Source organism: Brachyistius frenatus, unplaced genomic scaffold, assembly GCF_029030835.1.
Source record: "Brachyistius frenatus isolate BFR_SWC_R1_liver_20210118 unplaced genomic scaffold, ASM2903083v1 Contig_153, whole genome shotgun sequence".
NCBI classification, from domain to species: Eukaryota; Metazoa; Chordata; class Actinopteri; family Embiotocidae; genus Brachyistius; species Brachyistius frenatus.
Genome location: NW_027210752.1, coordinates 933,386 through 950,705, shown reverse-complemented (window position 1 = coordinate 950,705; position 17,320 = coordinate 933,386). Strand labels below are relative to the sequence as shown.

Genomic DNA, 17,320 nt, shown 5'->3' with positions numbered 1-17,320 from the left:
ATCATTATACATTTTTAAAACAGAGACTGTAGCAGTTACCTCTGCTTGTCGTCACAAACTGACTTAAATGACCTCTAGAGCTTATTTCACAATGATTTAGGAGCTGAAACTCTTTGGAAGATTTAGGTAGGAACTTAATGTCTTAACTGTCATGAGATAAACCCAAAGAATTACCAAATAATTATAAGAGTGAGAGACAAAAGAAAAAAAAAAACCGATAACTTATATAAAATAAATTGAAAGATAAAGCTGATTTTACAGACTTTTCTCTGATTAAATCTCTTTCTGAAATACTACCTAGTTTTACCTCTTGTGGCCTCAAAAACTATTCAAATTAAAGAGTCTGGAAATGCTAAATCAGCATATGTTTTAACTACTTATAGAACTCAAAAAGGAGGAACAGATACAAGGCATTATTTGTATATATTAATATAATAATGTATATTTGTGTGCCTACATAAAACGCCTGTTGTGGTGTTCACAGGGATTAATATACGTGCACGTGTCACTTGTATAGAGAATAGTGTATGTTTATGTGCATTATGCTGCTGAAGGCAAAATGTGCAGCCCCTGGTGAGTATTGGTGGCCATATTTTCCTCCACTGACATTACGCTCCCTACCCCCACAGCTCCCTATAGCCAGAGGGTCGGACCAGTTTGACCCAGTCACCTTTCACCTTAGCCGGAAAAATGCTCCAGGATCCCTGAGTCACATACACGGCGCAATGCATGGAGTCAGGAAGGATTTCCAGCAAAATGGATTAATGGTGGAGGCATAATGAAATACAAACATACAGTCAGAGCAAATCCCCAGGCCTTAAGCATATTAGCACAGTAAAGCCTGGACACCCTTCTTTTTATCCATCCCTCAAGCATTGACAGATTTAGGCTGATTCAGAAACAGCCAGAAAACACTTCTAGAAAATACATTAAGAAGAAAAGTAGAATCAATAAACTGCCTTTGCCAGTGTGATCATTTCTGTGATCTAAATTATTTTTGGTGTGGCCATACTTCTCAAAGAGTTTCCAAGTGAGTCTGTAACTGTCTGAGAAACTTTCTGATCTGAAGGAGGAGAGAGGAAGGGAGGCAGAGCGCAAGCAGAGGAGGAGGAGGAGATCAATTTGATGTCTCACAGTTATCTTCTTGTCAACTCAGAGACAGATAAACGGACAGCTGCCTGCTATAGATTAATTACACACCAGCGCTCATTAATCTGAGCTCCATCAGACAGTTATAGGCTCCTACAACACATCACCGCCCCTACCACCCTCATTCAACACACAGTTTTTACTCCCCTTTGTTCTCATTAAACTGCTCTCATGTTGTTCTTTCTACCCTTATTTGTATTCCACTTGTTACTTTTACCCTTCTCTAACTGATACTGAATACGAAAGGAATGAAAACGGCAGAGGTTTTGCAGCAACATCTAAATTAATAAACTGATAAAACGTTGGCTAATATTTCTACTACTTCTGGCACATTCCTTTAAGATTAAAATCTATTTTGGAACTTGTTGTATTTAAACCTAACTAATCATACAAAAAAAATTAAAAAATTGATTTAACCTGTGATGCATTAAAAAAAATTTAGAAAATCATCTGTTACTGCGTCTGTTAGTGATTTTTGGTTTCTGTAAGGACAGTATTTAGTCTGGTCTGGTACATCAAAATGGATCAAATAATAGTAAAATAATAGGAGACTTATGAAATAATAAAACTGATGCTCTCTCTAAGCTGCCTCTATAAAGCTGATAGATGGATCAAAAAATTATTCCCATTCAATAATCTTCCACAATGGAGCAGGAAGTGCATTTTAACTGAGTTGTAGTTTGCTATCTGGCCACACGAGGATACTACAGGTCCAGCCATTAAATTACCTCGCACCAAGCGTAAAGTAGCACATGCTGATTGAGAAGCAATGCAAATAATGTTGTGTTCAAGAAGATTAGTAATTTAAAAGGTCACTTTGTTATCAAGACATTGGGAAGCAATTTAATCTACAAACTTGTAGATTTTAAAGTATGTCACTCCAGTCATCTCAAATAAAAAAAACAATTCCTGCAACAATGCTTCCCTGTTAAAAATTCACAGCCTAAATGTCCTTCCAAAAAACCCACATTCAGACACTGAAGGATGGTTGTTAGCCAGGACATTTTGAGCTGACCTGGCAAAGTAGAGCGCATGCTGCTGAAAGCCAAAATTCTCCCGCCAACTGTGGCTCTGAAGCCTCCGTGAGAGGTGATTTGCAGTGTGTGACTGTGAATGGCAGCCGAGCAAGAAGACAAAGTGAGAAAGCAGCAGAGGAGGAGGAGGAGGAGGAGAAGGAGGAGGAGGAGCAGAGTGGAGGAAGGAATGAGAGAGGTCTAAATCAATGCCATCCACTTCAGCTCAGTGCCAAGAAAGACAGATGCTCTCTGTATCTGTGTGAGGGTGCATGCCTGCACAGACACACATCAATCAGGAGTTATTTTCCTTCAAGTCTATTTCTGCTTTGGCCAATTTAATCCGAGATCAATGGAAAATGCAGTGTAATACATACCGAGTCAAAATCAAATCAAACTTGAAATTAAATGCATATTGATCACAACATCTAACTTTCTTTTCTGGCTATTAAGAAGTTGAATGAGTGCCACAGTCATTGTGCAAAGAAATCTAGAGCATAAATGCAGTTTGGCAGATCTGGAGCAGAGAAATATTGTCGCGCATGTGTGAATCTGTGCAGAGGAGATGTTTGTAAAAATATCATCACAGACAAATGCCACATTTCATGTTCATTTTAAATCTTTATGCAAAAAAAAAAAAGACTGATCGACTGGCAGTGAGGGGACATGTTAAGAGATTCTGGACTAGATCCACATCTAAGCACTCGTCTAGACCTCATTCATTCTGAGTCTGGACAGTCTACTGCCTTGGAGCTCACCCAATATCATTAATACATGCTGCAATTAAATGCTCTCTCAAATTAGCCGCTCTCTGCGTGCACATGTCAGAACTGTAATAGCCCACTTCCCTTTTCAATAAAGAAACAGGTTTGCATTTCTACCCCTGGAGCAAGGACTGGGTGACACTGTTAAATTAGAAACACTATCTCTCCGAGCTCTGGGTCTATATGTATACATACAGCAAACCCAGCAAAGCTATAAAAACAACAGCCACACAGTGCTCGGGGCACAAATCTGCAGTCTCTCGAGAAACATGAGAAAACAACCTGTTCAACTATAATTCATTGAATGTCAAAGTTCAGTGTTAAAATGCCATATAAATAAGGCACATGGGGTTTAAACAGTTAAATACGTGACGATTTAAACATCTGATGTAAGCAAAATATGACGGAGCAGATAAAATCGTACCTGCACCATCACTGTTTAGTCTGATATGTTTGCCTGGAAGTGCTGGCAGTGGACACTGAGACTTGTTGCACAAACAAATCTGCATAGCCAGCATACCAGCATGCAGTCTTGGCTCGACACAAGCGGAAAGAGTCGAACGGCCCACCTGTAACTGTTTATGAATCGTCTGGGCCTGGGGTTTATTAAATGCCGGCGCCTCCTCGGTCTTCATCGTTCCCGCCACCTGCCTCAGCTTGCCCTGCTCCCCCGACCCCTCATTCCTCCTTCTCAGTCCGGTCCTGAGATCTCCTCGCCCCCCCGCCATGATAAGTCGTTCTGCCCGGCTGCAGCTGCATCCAGCTCGGATTCACTGCAAGTATGAATCTGCGACTGACTCCAGAAAGACTTAATGATCGAGTTTCATCCCCCCCCCCCCCCCCCAACCCCACACTCCACCCCCAACTGTCACCTGCCAACAAGCTAGTGGGGGAAAGTGGGTGCGCTCTGCTATCACTGACCCACTGACATTTACAGTAGTACCAGATATCACCCTGGGTGCCGTACCCGTTGTCACGTGCTGTTGACTGTGCCAGTCAGTCCTTTGTCTCGACTTCACACACACACTGTGACAGCCTTGTTTCTGTCTGACCCGCTCCAAATACCCATCCTCAAAATATAAAGATTCTCTTAAGTAACATATCAACCAAACTAATTCACACTGTGAAATAACATCCACAATTTACCTCAAAATGTGGGTGCATTAGTTGCATATGTTCTGATGTGATGCAAGGTTGATATATTTTCAGTGCAGCTATAATGGGTTTGACAGCGGCTCGATGTTCAGCTACCTAAAATATCAGCAGAGTTCTCTCCGCCCACACTACCTACAGTATATGTAACCCTCAGCTGAAATGCAAGGAGTTTAGGCATGGACTCTGGAGGGTGTAACAAGTCTTTTTGGGAAATATAAAGAGAGGATGATGAAACAGGCTGAGGGGAATGTAAATTGTATCCCCATTGTATAATACCTCCTTGAATACACTGCTTATTGAGGATTGATATATCTGAATTTGATTGGATTTGACCTGCAAGTCTTCATTACAGGAAAAATCCATCTGCATGTGCTTCCCTCACGATAAAACCAAAATAGATAAAACACTTAAAGCAACTACAAAGCTCCCTCACTGATTCAGTAGCTTCTGCATGCCTTCAAACGTCTCCATTCATCTCTGCTCTTATCTGATTAATCTGTGGAAAACCTGTGGATCAACCCAAGCCATTAAAACACAACCACATTAACTTCCCACCCACATGGCGTGAGAGGTAAATTGATATGAGACTACACTATAAGTGTCAGACTACTCATAATTCAGGTTAAAAATGAACTACCTTAAAGTGAAAATAACACATACTGTAATGTTCATTTTATTTTTAGAAAGTAAGCAGAAAGCACTCTGCTGTGTTTGCTGTTAAGAGACACAATAAATAATTAGAGGATATTCATATATCAGGAGATACATTTGATTTGAGCTTGGTCCAGGACAGGAACATGTTATTTGAAGATGAGCGGGGTGTTAACGAGATATCCAACCATCGCGAAACATGAATACTTCAGAATTAAGAGGAATAAGATCCAAGTTGATCTCGGGAATCATGATGGTTCAGTCTTCTTCATCCTTATTTCTTTTATTTTCTCTCCGGCTTGCTGATGCTGAAGCCTCGAGGCTCGTCTGATAACCCCGGTGATCAAAACAAAGTACCCCACTTAAATTGCATTCACTGAAATAGAGGAGAATAGTACTCTTTTTCGTGTTTTTGCGGCACACTGTTTTGGTGATATTTAGCTTTAACTACTTTGGCAATACTCCCATGTCTGTACCCATGAAACAGTATTACTTTGTTTCTGTTGGATAGGCTTCGACTCTGAGGGACTATCCTGTCCTCTGTCACCTGATCAGTTGTGTAAAAGATGTAAAGATTAGTGATGGGTCATGAATAGTCTTAAAAAATAAATAAATATATACATATATATAATTCATTACTACCACCAGAGGGTGGCGGTAATGCACTTAAAATCTTTTTGCCATTAAACAAAAAAGCACTGCGCAGAAAGTCCAATCTATCAATAACTAGATTTGTCACAAGACGAAGTAAGTTTGATGTTAGACATGCAGCGCAAACAATGACCTTCATCACAACGATGACAGCTAAAAACATACTTCTCTGCAGATTTGTCAAAAGGAGGGTTTTCGAAGTCTGATGGTGTTTGTTGCGCCCAAGTTTACGGTTTGAGTAATTTGAAATGCCCATCCCCACTAGAAAATAGCTCTTACTCTTCTGTTTCACACATTGCAAGTTGTCTGGACCTTCTAAAAGCTCCACATGCAGAGTAAGAAGGCGGCCTCCTGAAAACTAAAGTCGTTGAAGGCCTCGTTTTGACAAAAGATTCACGACGAGATGATTTGAACTGGACGAGTTGGTGTATCTCCACAGCAGCAACTCTAATTACTTCCATTTAACTGCTGGCTTTTCAGGCTTTTTTTTGTAGCTATATATAATTTGTAGCGTCTCAAAACACGAAGGAGGATGGTGATAGTGAGTTGCATTTGTTGCAATTGCAGTAAGGTAGGTAGGTATTTACTTTATTAATCCCCGAGGGGAAATTTTTTTTAGAAGATGTAATGATTCAGTAATGATGAAACAGTGAAAACGTAAAGAACTTACTTCAGCACAATACGATAAGAGGAAATGCGGTCGAAACACAACGGCTAACAGAAGAATCTGCTCAGACTAAACTTCTCTGCTTTGACACGCGCCACCTTTTCTACACAGGTCATTCTGTTTCTCATTTACACCAAGACATCTAATATTGGCCCACGGCTGAGGAAACATGAGCAAATAGGAACAAGGAGATAGCGTTAACAGACCCGTGCACACAAACAAGCCACCCTAACATGCACAAACACATAAATCTACAAGTGCATACACACACCCTAAATTACCCTATCGGCTCCATGGGGGTCCGCAATTTGAGGGTGTCAAAGTCAAGGAGCAACACGAGCCTGACATTGATGATAGCCACGGCACTGCCCCTGCTAGTGCTCATGAATGCAACACATTAACACGCATGTGGCGTCGCATGACACACCCACCCACACACACACACACACACACACACACACACACACACACACACACACACACACACACACACACACACACACACGCACATGTGTACACTTGTACTGTACACATCCAAACAAGAAACGCAACACAACAATGAAGATGTTCCTCTCAGAGGTAGTTACAGTGCACTTACTCAAACGCCAGCACACACTGTACAATTCTCAGACTGCAGGAGCTTTACGAGCACAATGTTTAAAACATGGAAATGCTGTTAGGGCACAGTGTTAGCCTATACTTCGGGATTAGCATGTGTGCTAGGGGCTGTTGGAGGGGAGGGGAGGGGGAGGGTGGCGGGCATGGAGGAGTAGGGGGAGAGAATGGAGATGAGAGCCAAAGCTTTAAGCAATACTAATGCTCAGCTGAGACGAGCAGTCTGACAACAAGGCTATAAGCCTTGTGAATAAACGATGAGCGCACAAGCCAGAGGGCAGAAGTAGTAGTTATTTCAGAATGACGACCTCTCTAACTGCTTAACACGCACACAATCATACACAAATATGTACACAAACACACCCAAAGACAGGCTAACACGCGCACACACACACACACACACACACACACACACACACACACACACAAGTTGACAAAGTCAGCCATGTTGACTTTTTACTGCACTCCATCCTTCTGTGCTGTTTGCTGGACAGCACTGGAGGTCAGCCAGACAGGACAGCACTACGTCCAGGCCTACCTGGTGTGAGCATAAACACACACACACACACACACACACACACACACACACACACACACACACACACACACACACACACACACACACACACACACACACACACACACACACACACACACACACACACATAGCAGACAAGAGCTGGAGGAGTCTGCCAAGCAGAGGAAGCCTTATGTCAATCAAGTGTTAGGCCAACCAATGGGGAAGGATATCAGGCCATGGGTGAGACACTATAAATAACCCAGCCCACCGTGGGAGTCACACACACACACACACACACACACACACACACACACACACACACACACACACACACACACACACACACACACACACACACACACACACACAGTCATGTTTCCATCACCTCTAAAGGACACCGATTGAATCCCCCTAAAATTAGCCATTACAACTATTAGCCAAACGCTAACTCTTACCGACACCTGAAACCAAGTCTTCACTCTAAAATTGAAGGGCTAATGTTATGAGAAGTTGCTTTTTGTACCCACAAAATGTGTAATACAAGCACATACACCTATGCTCGCAAGCATAACCAACAAATGCATGAAAATACACACATATTGTCAGTGGACTGATTAATTACCATTTGAAGAATATGAAACAAAAACTAAATACCAAAAAATCTACAACAAAATCTGAGTCATAAACTCTGTGTAAAACAACAGTGCCTCCTTCATTGCCTCCTTCAAACTAGCACATTCACACAAGACTTACACACAAATGTGTTCGTTTGTATTCTTTGCATGTACACTGCCAGTGAGCGTTATGCAAAATCCGTTCGATTTGATAAGGGAGTGTAGTGCCCCTGACTTCTGAGTTACATCGAACTACGTTCCATGTTTTTTCATGTCTAAAAGACTTCAGCTAGAGACAGATTCAGATGCGATTTTGATTTTAATACCACATATGAAGACCAGTGACTTTAATCCAGTCCAGACATCATTATATATGTCTGTTTTTCAGTGTATGTGTTGCTCATTTCCCACCTTTACAGATTATCTTGTATTTCAAAGAGTATTTCATGAATCACTTCTGTGTGACTGGTTTTCCATTTCAAATAACCTTTGAGCCATTTGGTCAGTTCTAGGTTAACAATGCTGTCTGAATACATATATGTTTAGGAGCAAGACAGTTATTATATCACCTCCTATCCACCACCTTTTTATATTAGGCTATAACAAGATGAGGCCGATTTGGGCATGTCCTGGTGAGGCCTATTAATTAAAGCCAGGACTTTGTATCTTTTTAATGTGCACCAAAACAGCTGGAAAAAACTGAATGCACACTTCAAGATGAACATGTAAAAATATCAGAATTCTACAGTAAAAACAGGCTTCAACCTAACTAACAGGAGAGGAGAGGAGAGGAGAGGAGAGGAGAGGAGAGGAGAGGAGAGGAGAGGAGAAGGGAGGTTTGAGTCGGATCAAGACCTGGGTCGAAGGGTTCTTCTAACACATGCAAACCCTTTGTGACCTATTTTTTACACAGCAGTGGCCTCCAGCAGAGCGGAATCAGCTGTCATGGCAACATGCACTTCATATCTCAGCACCCATCATCATCACCATCATCATCATTAACATCATTATGATTATCATCATTATCAATGTCGCTCCATAGCAAGGAGGGTGGGGGGGGGGACAAGGGGAACATGCTACTGCGGTTGATCTGATCTTTTCTAGGGAAGCTCATGCGAATGATACAAAAGCAGAGTGAAGATGAGGTCTAAGAAAAGGCTTGGCAGAGCAATGTAGTTATGTCATGTGTGGAGTCATTCTGTGTTTCTCCCTGTTCCTGCTGACACACCACCTCCACCTGAATGCATGGCAGCAGGCAGCGGAGGAGAAGATGTGGAAACAAAACAGCGGAGTTGTGACTGTGTGAGAGCGACCATTAAAAGAAAAAAGAAAAAAGGGGGTGGGGGGGGTTTAAAAACAGAAGGGAAGAGGAAGTCATACTTTGGGCAACGGCGTTTCGGATGACCGGACTTTCTTGGGAGATATCTGTGAAGAGAGCAAGAGAATTATTTTCTTGTTTCCCCCTCTTCAGAGATATCTCCTGTGGCATATTGCTGTTCTCTGTGACAGAACTTTGTCTGATTTGTCTGATTTGCTGTCAGCAGGAACTGGAAGTGGTTCCTCCGAGACTAATAGTGCATGTAGTCAAACTGTTTGAGATGTACTCAAATGCAACCAATAGCTGCAGTGTCATTTATGCACTTTCAGTGTAAAAAATGTGTGAAAAATTGACACGTTTCTTGGGGGAGTGTCAACAGAAGTGGTGTAAGCAGGTGTTGTACTGCAAGTTTGGGTCACACATGCACTTTAATGGGACCACAGACAGTACATTGAAAACGAATGGATGCCACATTTTATGCAGGGACCCTGTAAAGATCCTTTTAGGCCGAATACATACTACAGTATTCAGGAAAAAGGCCCTCAATATAAGAAAATCAATCATATTTTCTGCTACAACCCAGAGAAAGGTGCGCAGAAATATTAAAGAGCAATTTATCAAATGTTGAGGTGTTTAAGTGGCTATTATTAACAACAGCCCTTTTTCAGTTGATCAAACGTGTCAATGTGACATGTTAGGAAGAACCAATGAACAACAACACATCAGAGGAGACACTCAGAGAGAAGAGGAGACACACAATCACATTCACATGGGGGGTAAGGAGAAATCTCACAGCCGAATAAAGAAGAAACATCAGTGTGCAATAAGGTTTCTGATAACTCTGACATCATTTAATGGAAAAAGTTGAATCAGATGAACTCTTCAAAGCTACATCAAGCAATTTTGGACAAGCAGGTAGATAGACTCCAATAGCAAAGACCAGAGGTGTTGGTGTCAAACATGTCAGCCAACATTTACCTGCTCACATCTGAAGTACACACTTAACCCACATGACACTCATGTTTGGCAAAAGAAGAACATGATATATCTGCCATAAACATATAAGTCATATTTACTGGCCTCTGGTTTGGTCTCAGCTGCTCAGAAAAATCTGGTTGCTTATTTACAAGATTATTTTTCGGCTTTTTTGCCTTCAATCGTTCGTTAATTATACCAGCAAACACACGACAGCTGACTGTATTATTTTATTGCCACTCGTCCAAAATGACACAAACATCTCAGCAGCTTGATCGGCAACTTTATACCTCTCAGCTCTTTCACGTTAATAGTTAGCAGGGGTTTGAGTTACTGTTTTAATGGTGGGTTTCAGATGCAGAACAAAAGTCATGTATTAAAAAGCAGCTGGAAGCCTCAGAGAACTAAACTGGCTGTTAAAGTAGTAATAATAACTTCAGATAACCGGTGTTTGATTCCCAAAAAAACATTCCCAGTGAGGTACAGTGGATGTCACTTATTGTCTGTTTTACTTTTCTTTATAAACCATTGAAACACAAAACAATAAAATGTAATGTAACAACAGCCAAGTAAGTAAGAAGATGGAAATATTCAGTCGGCTACACAATTTATGACTATTAACTACCAAATGCTTCTGGCCACATGGTAACAGACTAAGTGAGACTTTAGCAGAGTAACCCTGACTATTTTTAACTGAGCACAGGTTTATTTTATTGCATACGAAGGCAATATTTCTGTGTTATTTCAGCAATTAAAAGTTGTAAAGTTCTTCTTTAACTGTCAGTAAGGTTGGCACTACGAGGGAGTCATTCAGTGTTACTTGTCACAAAATTGCTTAATGCAGATTTAAAGTAATATAGTGTACAAGACTTTGACTACAATTTCAGACATAATAGGGACATTTGAATAGTGTAAAGTGGCCAGATGGTATGAAGAACTTTCTCTTTTGCCTTTGCCCGAGACAAAAATAGTGAAATGACAGACACCTGCAGAGAGTGAGAATGCAAAGACAGAAAAATAAAAGGAAAAGATTTGGACAGTGGTGAGAAGAAATAAAGGATTGCTCAGTTCATAAAGACAGGGTGGGGGGGGGGGTGATGAACAGGAGAAAGATGCAAGACAGGTGAGGTGAGCAATAGACTGGAAATGATAATGTTCTGTCCCCAGTGCTCAGATCTGATGCCCTCTTTTCATTCCCTCTCTATACCTTCATTGGTGCCAGCTGAATGGGGGTAATGTAGGAGGGGTCCACCATGGGCTTGGGACGGTTGGCAGTGTCCGCCAGGAGGCTCTGCCATTGCTGTGGCAGCCCGGTGAACTTCTGCTCCCGTGGGTCGAAGCCCGTGTGGACCCGGTGCTCAAAGTTAGACGGAGCTGAGATCTCCAGCCGTTTCTTCTTCTTCCCAAACATGCTGGAAAACCCTGGCAAACCTGGCAACCCAAAGGAGATAAGGGCAGATTAATATTCAGCTGCAGCATTGATTGATTGACTTTAAGAAAATACATGTACACATAAATACATTAAATGCACATTGTCTGCTATGAGGACTAAAGGTTAAATCAAATTTTGCTTTGAAGGAACGTGCAAGTCATCGCCTTTCAGAGATTTAACAATTTTGTTTTTCAATCAGTTTAGCACTGTGACCTCAAACGCATTAATTCATATCTAATTGCATATGACAGGTGAGACACTACATCAGGTTGAGTGGATGAATGTGCAATTAATCTAGTTTGCGTCCCAACATTATCATATATGTGCGTTTTTCCCTTTGAAAATACAACACGAGTGAAGGCATGCATCAAAGGTTTTATTTTATACACTTGAGCAAATACATATTAACGTTGTGACTATTAAATTGCATGTACTGTTTACACGTCTTTAGCGGTGCCCCTCTGTTGTTAAGTAAAAACTTGTCATGCATAAACCTTATTATAGTTTATGTCATTTCTTCATCCAAAAGTCTGTATTAGCTGTATTTCTTCAACTCATTTCTAGGTGTTTTGATTCTAGATTGAACCACATAGAGGCCATTTCATGCTGTAAACACTTTGACTAACATTGGAAAATGCTACAGATCAAGTTTATAAATATAACAATGACTAAAATTTGTTCACCCTTTTTTCAACTTATATCCATAAACCTTGTTTATCACATGTAAAAAAAATAAGAAATATTGGTAGAGATGTGGAGTGCACAACACTTCATTTCATTTAGAATGCCTCCAGATCTTTTAATATCTGACCAAACAGGTCTCAAACATTTCTATCCATTAATGAGCCTTACAGATGGCTCACGGTGGTTTACTATATGGTAGGGAACATTTATAAAAGTGTTGTATACATCAGCAAACTGCGTGACATTTAAAAGCAAGCACTAATTAGAGTGATGACTAAATAAATATTCACCACGGTTGTAACCACGTCAGTATATGGTGTCTACTCGACATGGCTGGGTTGAAGCGTCCCTTCGGTTTTAAACTGCATGTTTGGAGGCGTTTTGTGTTGTGCTGGGCTGTTACATGCTCTGCTGCTTTGTGCTATGATAGCCTCGGCCTTATAATGCTCCTGCAGGATACAAACAAGGAAAGAACAAGCAAAAATTTCCAAACATGCAAAAAAAAAAAAAAAAAAAAAGCAAGTGTCCACTTTGGTTATGTAATGTAAACATCAGGGAGAAAAAAAATAGCTAATGCACTGAAGCGAAGAGGAAAACAAGGAAAACGATGGCACGTTAGGACCGTGGATTTTTTTTTTTTAATATCTTTGATAGAGTAAGCAGCTACTGTTAGAGGCATATCATCCATGGAAGCTCTTGTCTGTGTTTTAGGAGCAGTTTGGGAAACCCAAACTGATAGTGGTGGTTTGGGTGTATGCCTTGTGTCCAGTCATCGGAACAAAATGTCATAATGTTGTTGGTGTGGCTGTGAATGGAGTCTTTTGTGTCATAATACTTTAGGAGGCATTGTCCTCAAGAAAAACAGCGTTGCCCCCCCCCCCCGGCTCTCGCCCACCTTCGCCACCCTGCCCCTTCTTATTTTCTCTCTCTCTCCTTTCTGTTTTGGCTTTTGCACAGATAATGATTGCTGTGCCAGTCCATACCACTCATTCCTTTATTTGCATACATGTATTAGACATGTGCATTATGCACAAAACAAACAACAAACCTTCAGTTGAGCAAACACATTGGAAGGAATTAATAAAAACCACTTGAGGATGTTAATGTCTCGATTATCTTAAAAGGGCCCCTGGTGCCCCTGCTATTCTAGTAAGGGTCCAGGTCTTCTTTGTTTTAATGTCAAAATGCAAACAGGCCGAGAATTACATTCTAGGTCCCGCCACATAGGATTGTGGGTACTATAAGGATCCCGAGGATTCACATGGTGCATTTTTTTTGGTAGAATTATAAAGGATCCAAGACCCATTAAAGGTCCTTTGCAGGATTTGATGACGTAGCATCCTAGAAATGCAGACTCCCAAGGAGGCACCCTTGAGACTGAGAAACACCTTGTGTTTGATTGGCTAGAAGTGGCAGGCTGCCAGTGAGCCGGTGGTAGACTATCAGGAGCAAGAGACTAAGCAAACAAACTTGTACTGTAGTGTGTTTCAGGACTAAACAGGGCATTGCTAGTAGCACTGTGGAGGAGAGGGGAATATCACCCGCATCAAACTGGAGCAAAGTTACATTTGCAGGTATGTTTACATGCTATTTAAAGTGATGCAGCTGAGCAGATAATTAGCTTGCAAACTGACAATGACAATGCTCTTTATTCCTCATGTGGCTTGATGTTTGAAGTCTGTGGCTCTCAGTGCAAGGTGTCTGTAGACAGATTCTGACATGGTATTCTTTCAATTTGAAGCTAAACTAGGGGATGGCATCATCATGAAAGCAAAACACTTCCACATTCTGATAATTTCTCAAAGGAGAACACAGGACATCCGATTTACGGGGCAGATATTTATGCTGCAGCAGATAAAAAAGGGAAGTTAACGATGTGCAATGGTTAAAGTTTGGCTGGAGTTGCTGGAGAATAAAACTTCTCAAACCAGAGCCACTCACACTAATGCTTAAACCTTTAGCTCCTACAGAGATGCTTCAGTCCTGAACAGATGTTTCTCTAAACCTGACACTCCAAGATCATTTGGTTAGTTAATGATATGACTCTGCCTTTCAAAATTATGCTAAGTCACTGCTCTAATTAGCAACCCAAGTAGCCAAGCATGATGATGTGTGAAACTGTAGCTGGGTAATTCATTCCTTACATTATCGCTATAATCAGTGCCGAGTAGACACTGCTTCAACATGTGAAGGATTAGTGAAAGATTCAGTTTTTGAATGACATATTACAATCAGTAAGGCCACTTAATAAAAGGTACTAATTGAATATGCATAGCACGACACTAAATCAGTTCTCGTTGTGAAAGTGACTAACTAATTTGACTTGGCAGTGTCTCTTCAGCAGATGCAATGACAGAAATCATCAAAGAGTCTGTTTCTAAATGTCTCTTTAAACAGACAAAAATGTAATCAAGGAAATCTTTATCATTTCCTTTGCTGCCCGGTAGGAGAGCCAGGCAGACCAAATTAGTGTCCACAAACAGGAAAGATGGAGAGATAGATTGATGGGACAGAGCGAGAGGAGGTGGTTGTTTGACGAGGGCAGATCACGAGAGCAGAAAAGGGCAGCGTGGACAGGAGGTGGAGGAGAGATCTAAAAAGGAACAGACGGAGGAGAAAAGAGGAATAAGACGATAACGTAAAGCGTTGTGGACCGAAGACGGAAGCCTTCGGGCCTTTGTGATGCATACAGCGCAGCACAATCCCAGCACAACAGATTATCATGCTGTGCACGGTTGCCTTTAGAAAACTCAATACGGGATCAAAAAGGTGTTAAGTAATAGATAGAAACCTCGTCCCACAGGCATGTTTACACAACTCTTCTTTCTATATGGCATTCACTGCAAGCCTTGGATCAAAGTACTGTGCCAGTGAGGAGTAAAAGTACGCCACATTTTAGTATAAAGGAAAATAAGATTTGAGTAAAATTCTATAAAAAAAAAATTCTAGTAAAATCTGATAAGAATGCAAGTTTGCAAAAAATATTGAAGGATAAAATTTAGCTCTAAAACTGAGTCACGTATGAGTCATAAGAAAATCGCATCAAAGTGCAGGTTGCATCAACAGCGGAACATCACATTATAGTCCTGGAGGGACAAATAGAGCACATAGAGATTTCTTTATGCAACTATCATGTGAGTCTTTCCTGTGAACAGCATGTTTAACTGGTGGGAACGTATCAGAGTGGCAGGACAGATAAGATTGCTCTTTGTCTTTCTCCTGGTCCATCACATGGTCCGATTCACGAGAACACACAACTTCCATAGTCTCCCCAGGTATCCCCTGACAAACGCCCAACAGTTCTCAACCCTCATCGTTCCCATTTTGTGCTGAGCCACAAATCTCTTATGCAAGGCGGACATGTCAGCAGCCCTTTTCCTCCTTTTGGCTGATGTCCACTTAAACCTCTGCGAATCGACCCAAGGTTTCTGACCTTGTTACTATTTTTAGAACACGTACGCAAAGTGGCTTCTCCGCAATGAAATACTGACATGGAGACATTGTGCTGATTAGAAATGACTTTCACGGAATAAAGTCGATCGAGTCAACATCGGGGACGACGCTGAAAAGGCGCTCCTGGGAGGGGAAGAGTCTTCGACAAAGTTGCCTTCTGCAGCCACCACAGTAAAACACAGTGACTAAACAGGGCTTGATCACAGTCTTGCTCTGAATCATCAGCTGACCTATGCAGTAGCTGAGGCCCCTGTTACCTTAGAGCAATGTACAAGCAAAAACAAAAACACATCCCATAATACCACATCCAACTAAGACACAGATTTGACGTGTAGTGGAAGAGATGATCAGACTGTGTCTGTCTGTGTGTGCATGCGTGTGATCTGTAAGCCTGGTGTAAGTTTGAAGGATTTTGTAGCTGCTCTCCAACCAAGCCAACCGTTACAAAACCCAAAACACGAGTGAAAGTGTATGAAATAACAAGCTGTAAATGTTATGGTACAGTTGTTTTTCTCATGAGTACTTTACACAGAATGCAAAAATTGCAATGCAAAAAGTTGCCGCTTTATTTTTTGGGAAGGAGGTAATTTTTCTGAGCTTTCACACTGCAAATAAAGTCATCAACCAATCACATGCATTTTGAATGACATCAAAAAGTTCCCGCTGGGGAGAATTTTCATTCAGATGCTGCACTTGAAGAGGACTTTGCAGATAGAGCATACAGCTTCCTCCGTGTTGGTCAGCTCACCTGTATCATAAAGCCTAAGCCTAAAATATTCCCAGCAGCAAAAATCAATAATTTTTTGTCGCATCAATATCGAGAAAAGAAAAACTAAGTGAAAGAGGACCTGACAAGAAGCTATAGTGAAGATGGAAACCCCTGACCTACATGGTACTTCTCGGAATGAGATTATTAAAGGCTAGTGGGGCTTAAATCGTCTAGGCCAGGCTCAACTGCGGAGAGACACAACAACACATGCGCGCGCACGCACACACACACACACACACACACCACTGAATGCATGTAAGATAGCAGATGGAGACACATTTTTATGCACTTGCAGAGCCCAAACATTTTCCTGCAGAGCTTTTACCAGCTACCCTCTCACAAGAGTCGGAACAGGTTTGGACTGACATGTACTTTAGACTGGGAATTACCTCAATGCAGAGGCCAGAGGAACTACTTAATGCACAACTTCTCCTGGCTGCCACATAAGCACCTCTTGAGCTTTAATTTATGGGCCGATTGTAAAGCACTTTGTGAAGTTTCAGACTAATGCCTGCAAGGTTATTCTACCAAAGAGTAACAATGTCACTCCGATGAGAAATTGCGCCCGGTAATATACAGCAGAGATTAGAGATTTGAAACCGCATCATTCAAGGGGGTGAGCTGTGACTGTGTGTGCCGTGAACAGCCACAATCACTCGAGTGGTTTTCCATTGCACTGCACAAAAAGGTAAAGTAGTTCACCTGAAACTCCAATGAAGCTCCTTGTACTCCTGTAACTTCTTCACAATAAAAGCATCCTGCCTGTTTGCCAGTGGAAAACTTTCAGTGTAAAGAAGCAGTAGTTAGGCCGGAGATATACTTGACATGCTTTAAACCACGCATGTGGTTACGGCTACCTCGCGTACCTGGCAACGCGTGCAGAAGATGCA

The 17,320-nt window shown here is 41.4% G+C and overlaps 1 protein-coding gene across 3 annotated transcripts in view; it reads right to left on the bottom strand.

The window, feature by feature from the left end:
• Positions 1-17,320, bottom strand: part of pak5 (p21 protein (Cdc42/Rac)-activated kinase 5) — a 60,253-nt gene that overhangs the window by 15,630 nt on the left and 27,303 nt on the right. For 2 of the 3 annotated variants that reach the window (XM_069716216.1, XM_069716214.1), the window contains exons 2-3: positions 11,300-11,523; positions 9,180-9,224 (exon numbers count right to left, since the gene is read on the bottom strand). In XM_069716216.1, coding sequence (XP_069572317.1) covers positions 9,180-9,224; positions 11,300-11,503 — 249 coding nt within the window. In that variant the 5' untranslated portion in view covers positions 11,504-11,523. The remainder of the gene's footprint in view (positions 1-9,179; positions 9,225-11,299; positions 11,524-17,320) is intronic. The other variant, XM_069716215.1, reaches the window with a different exon arrangement.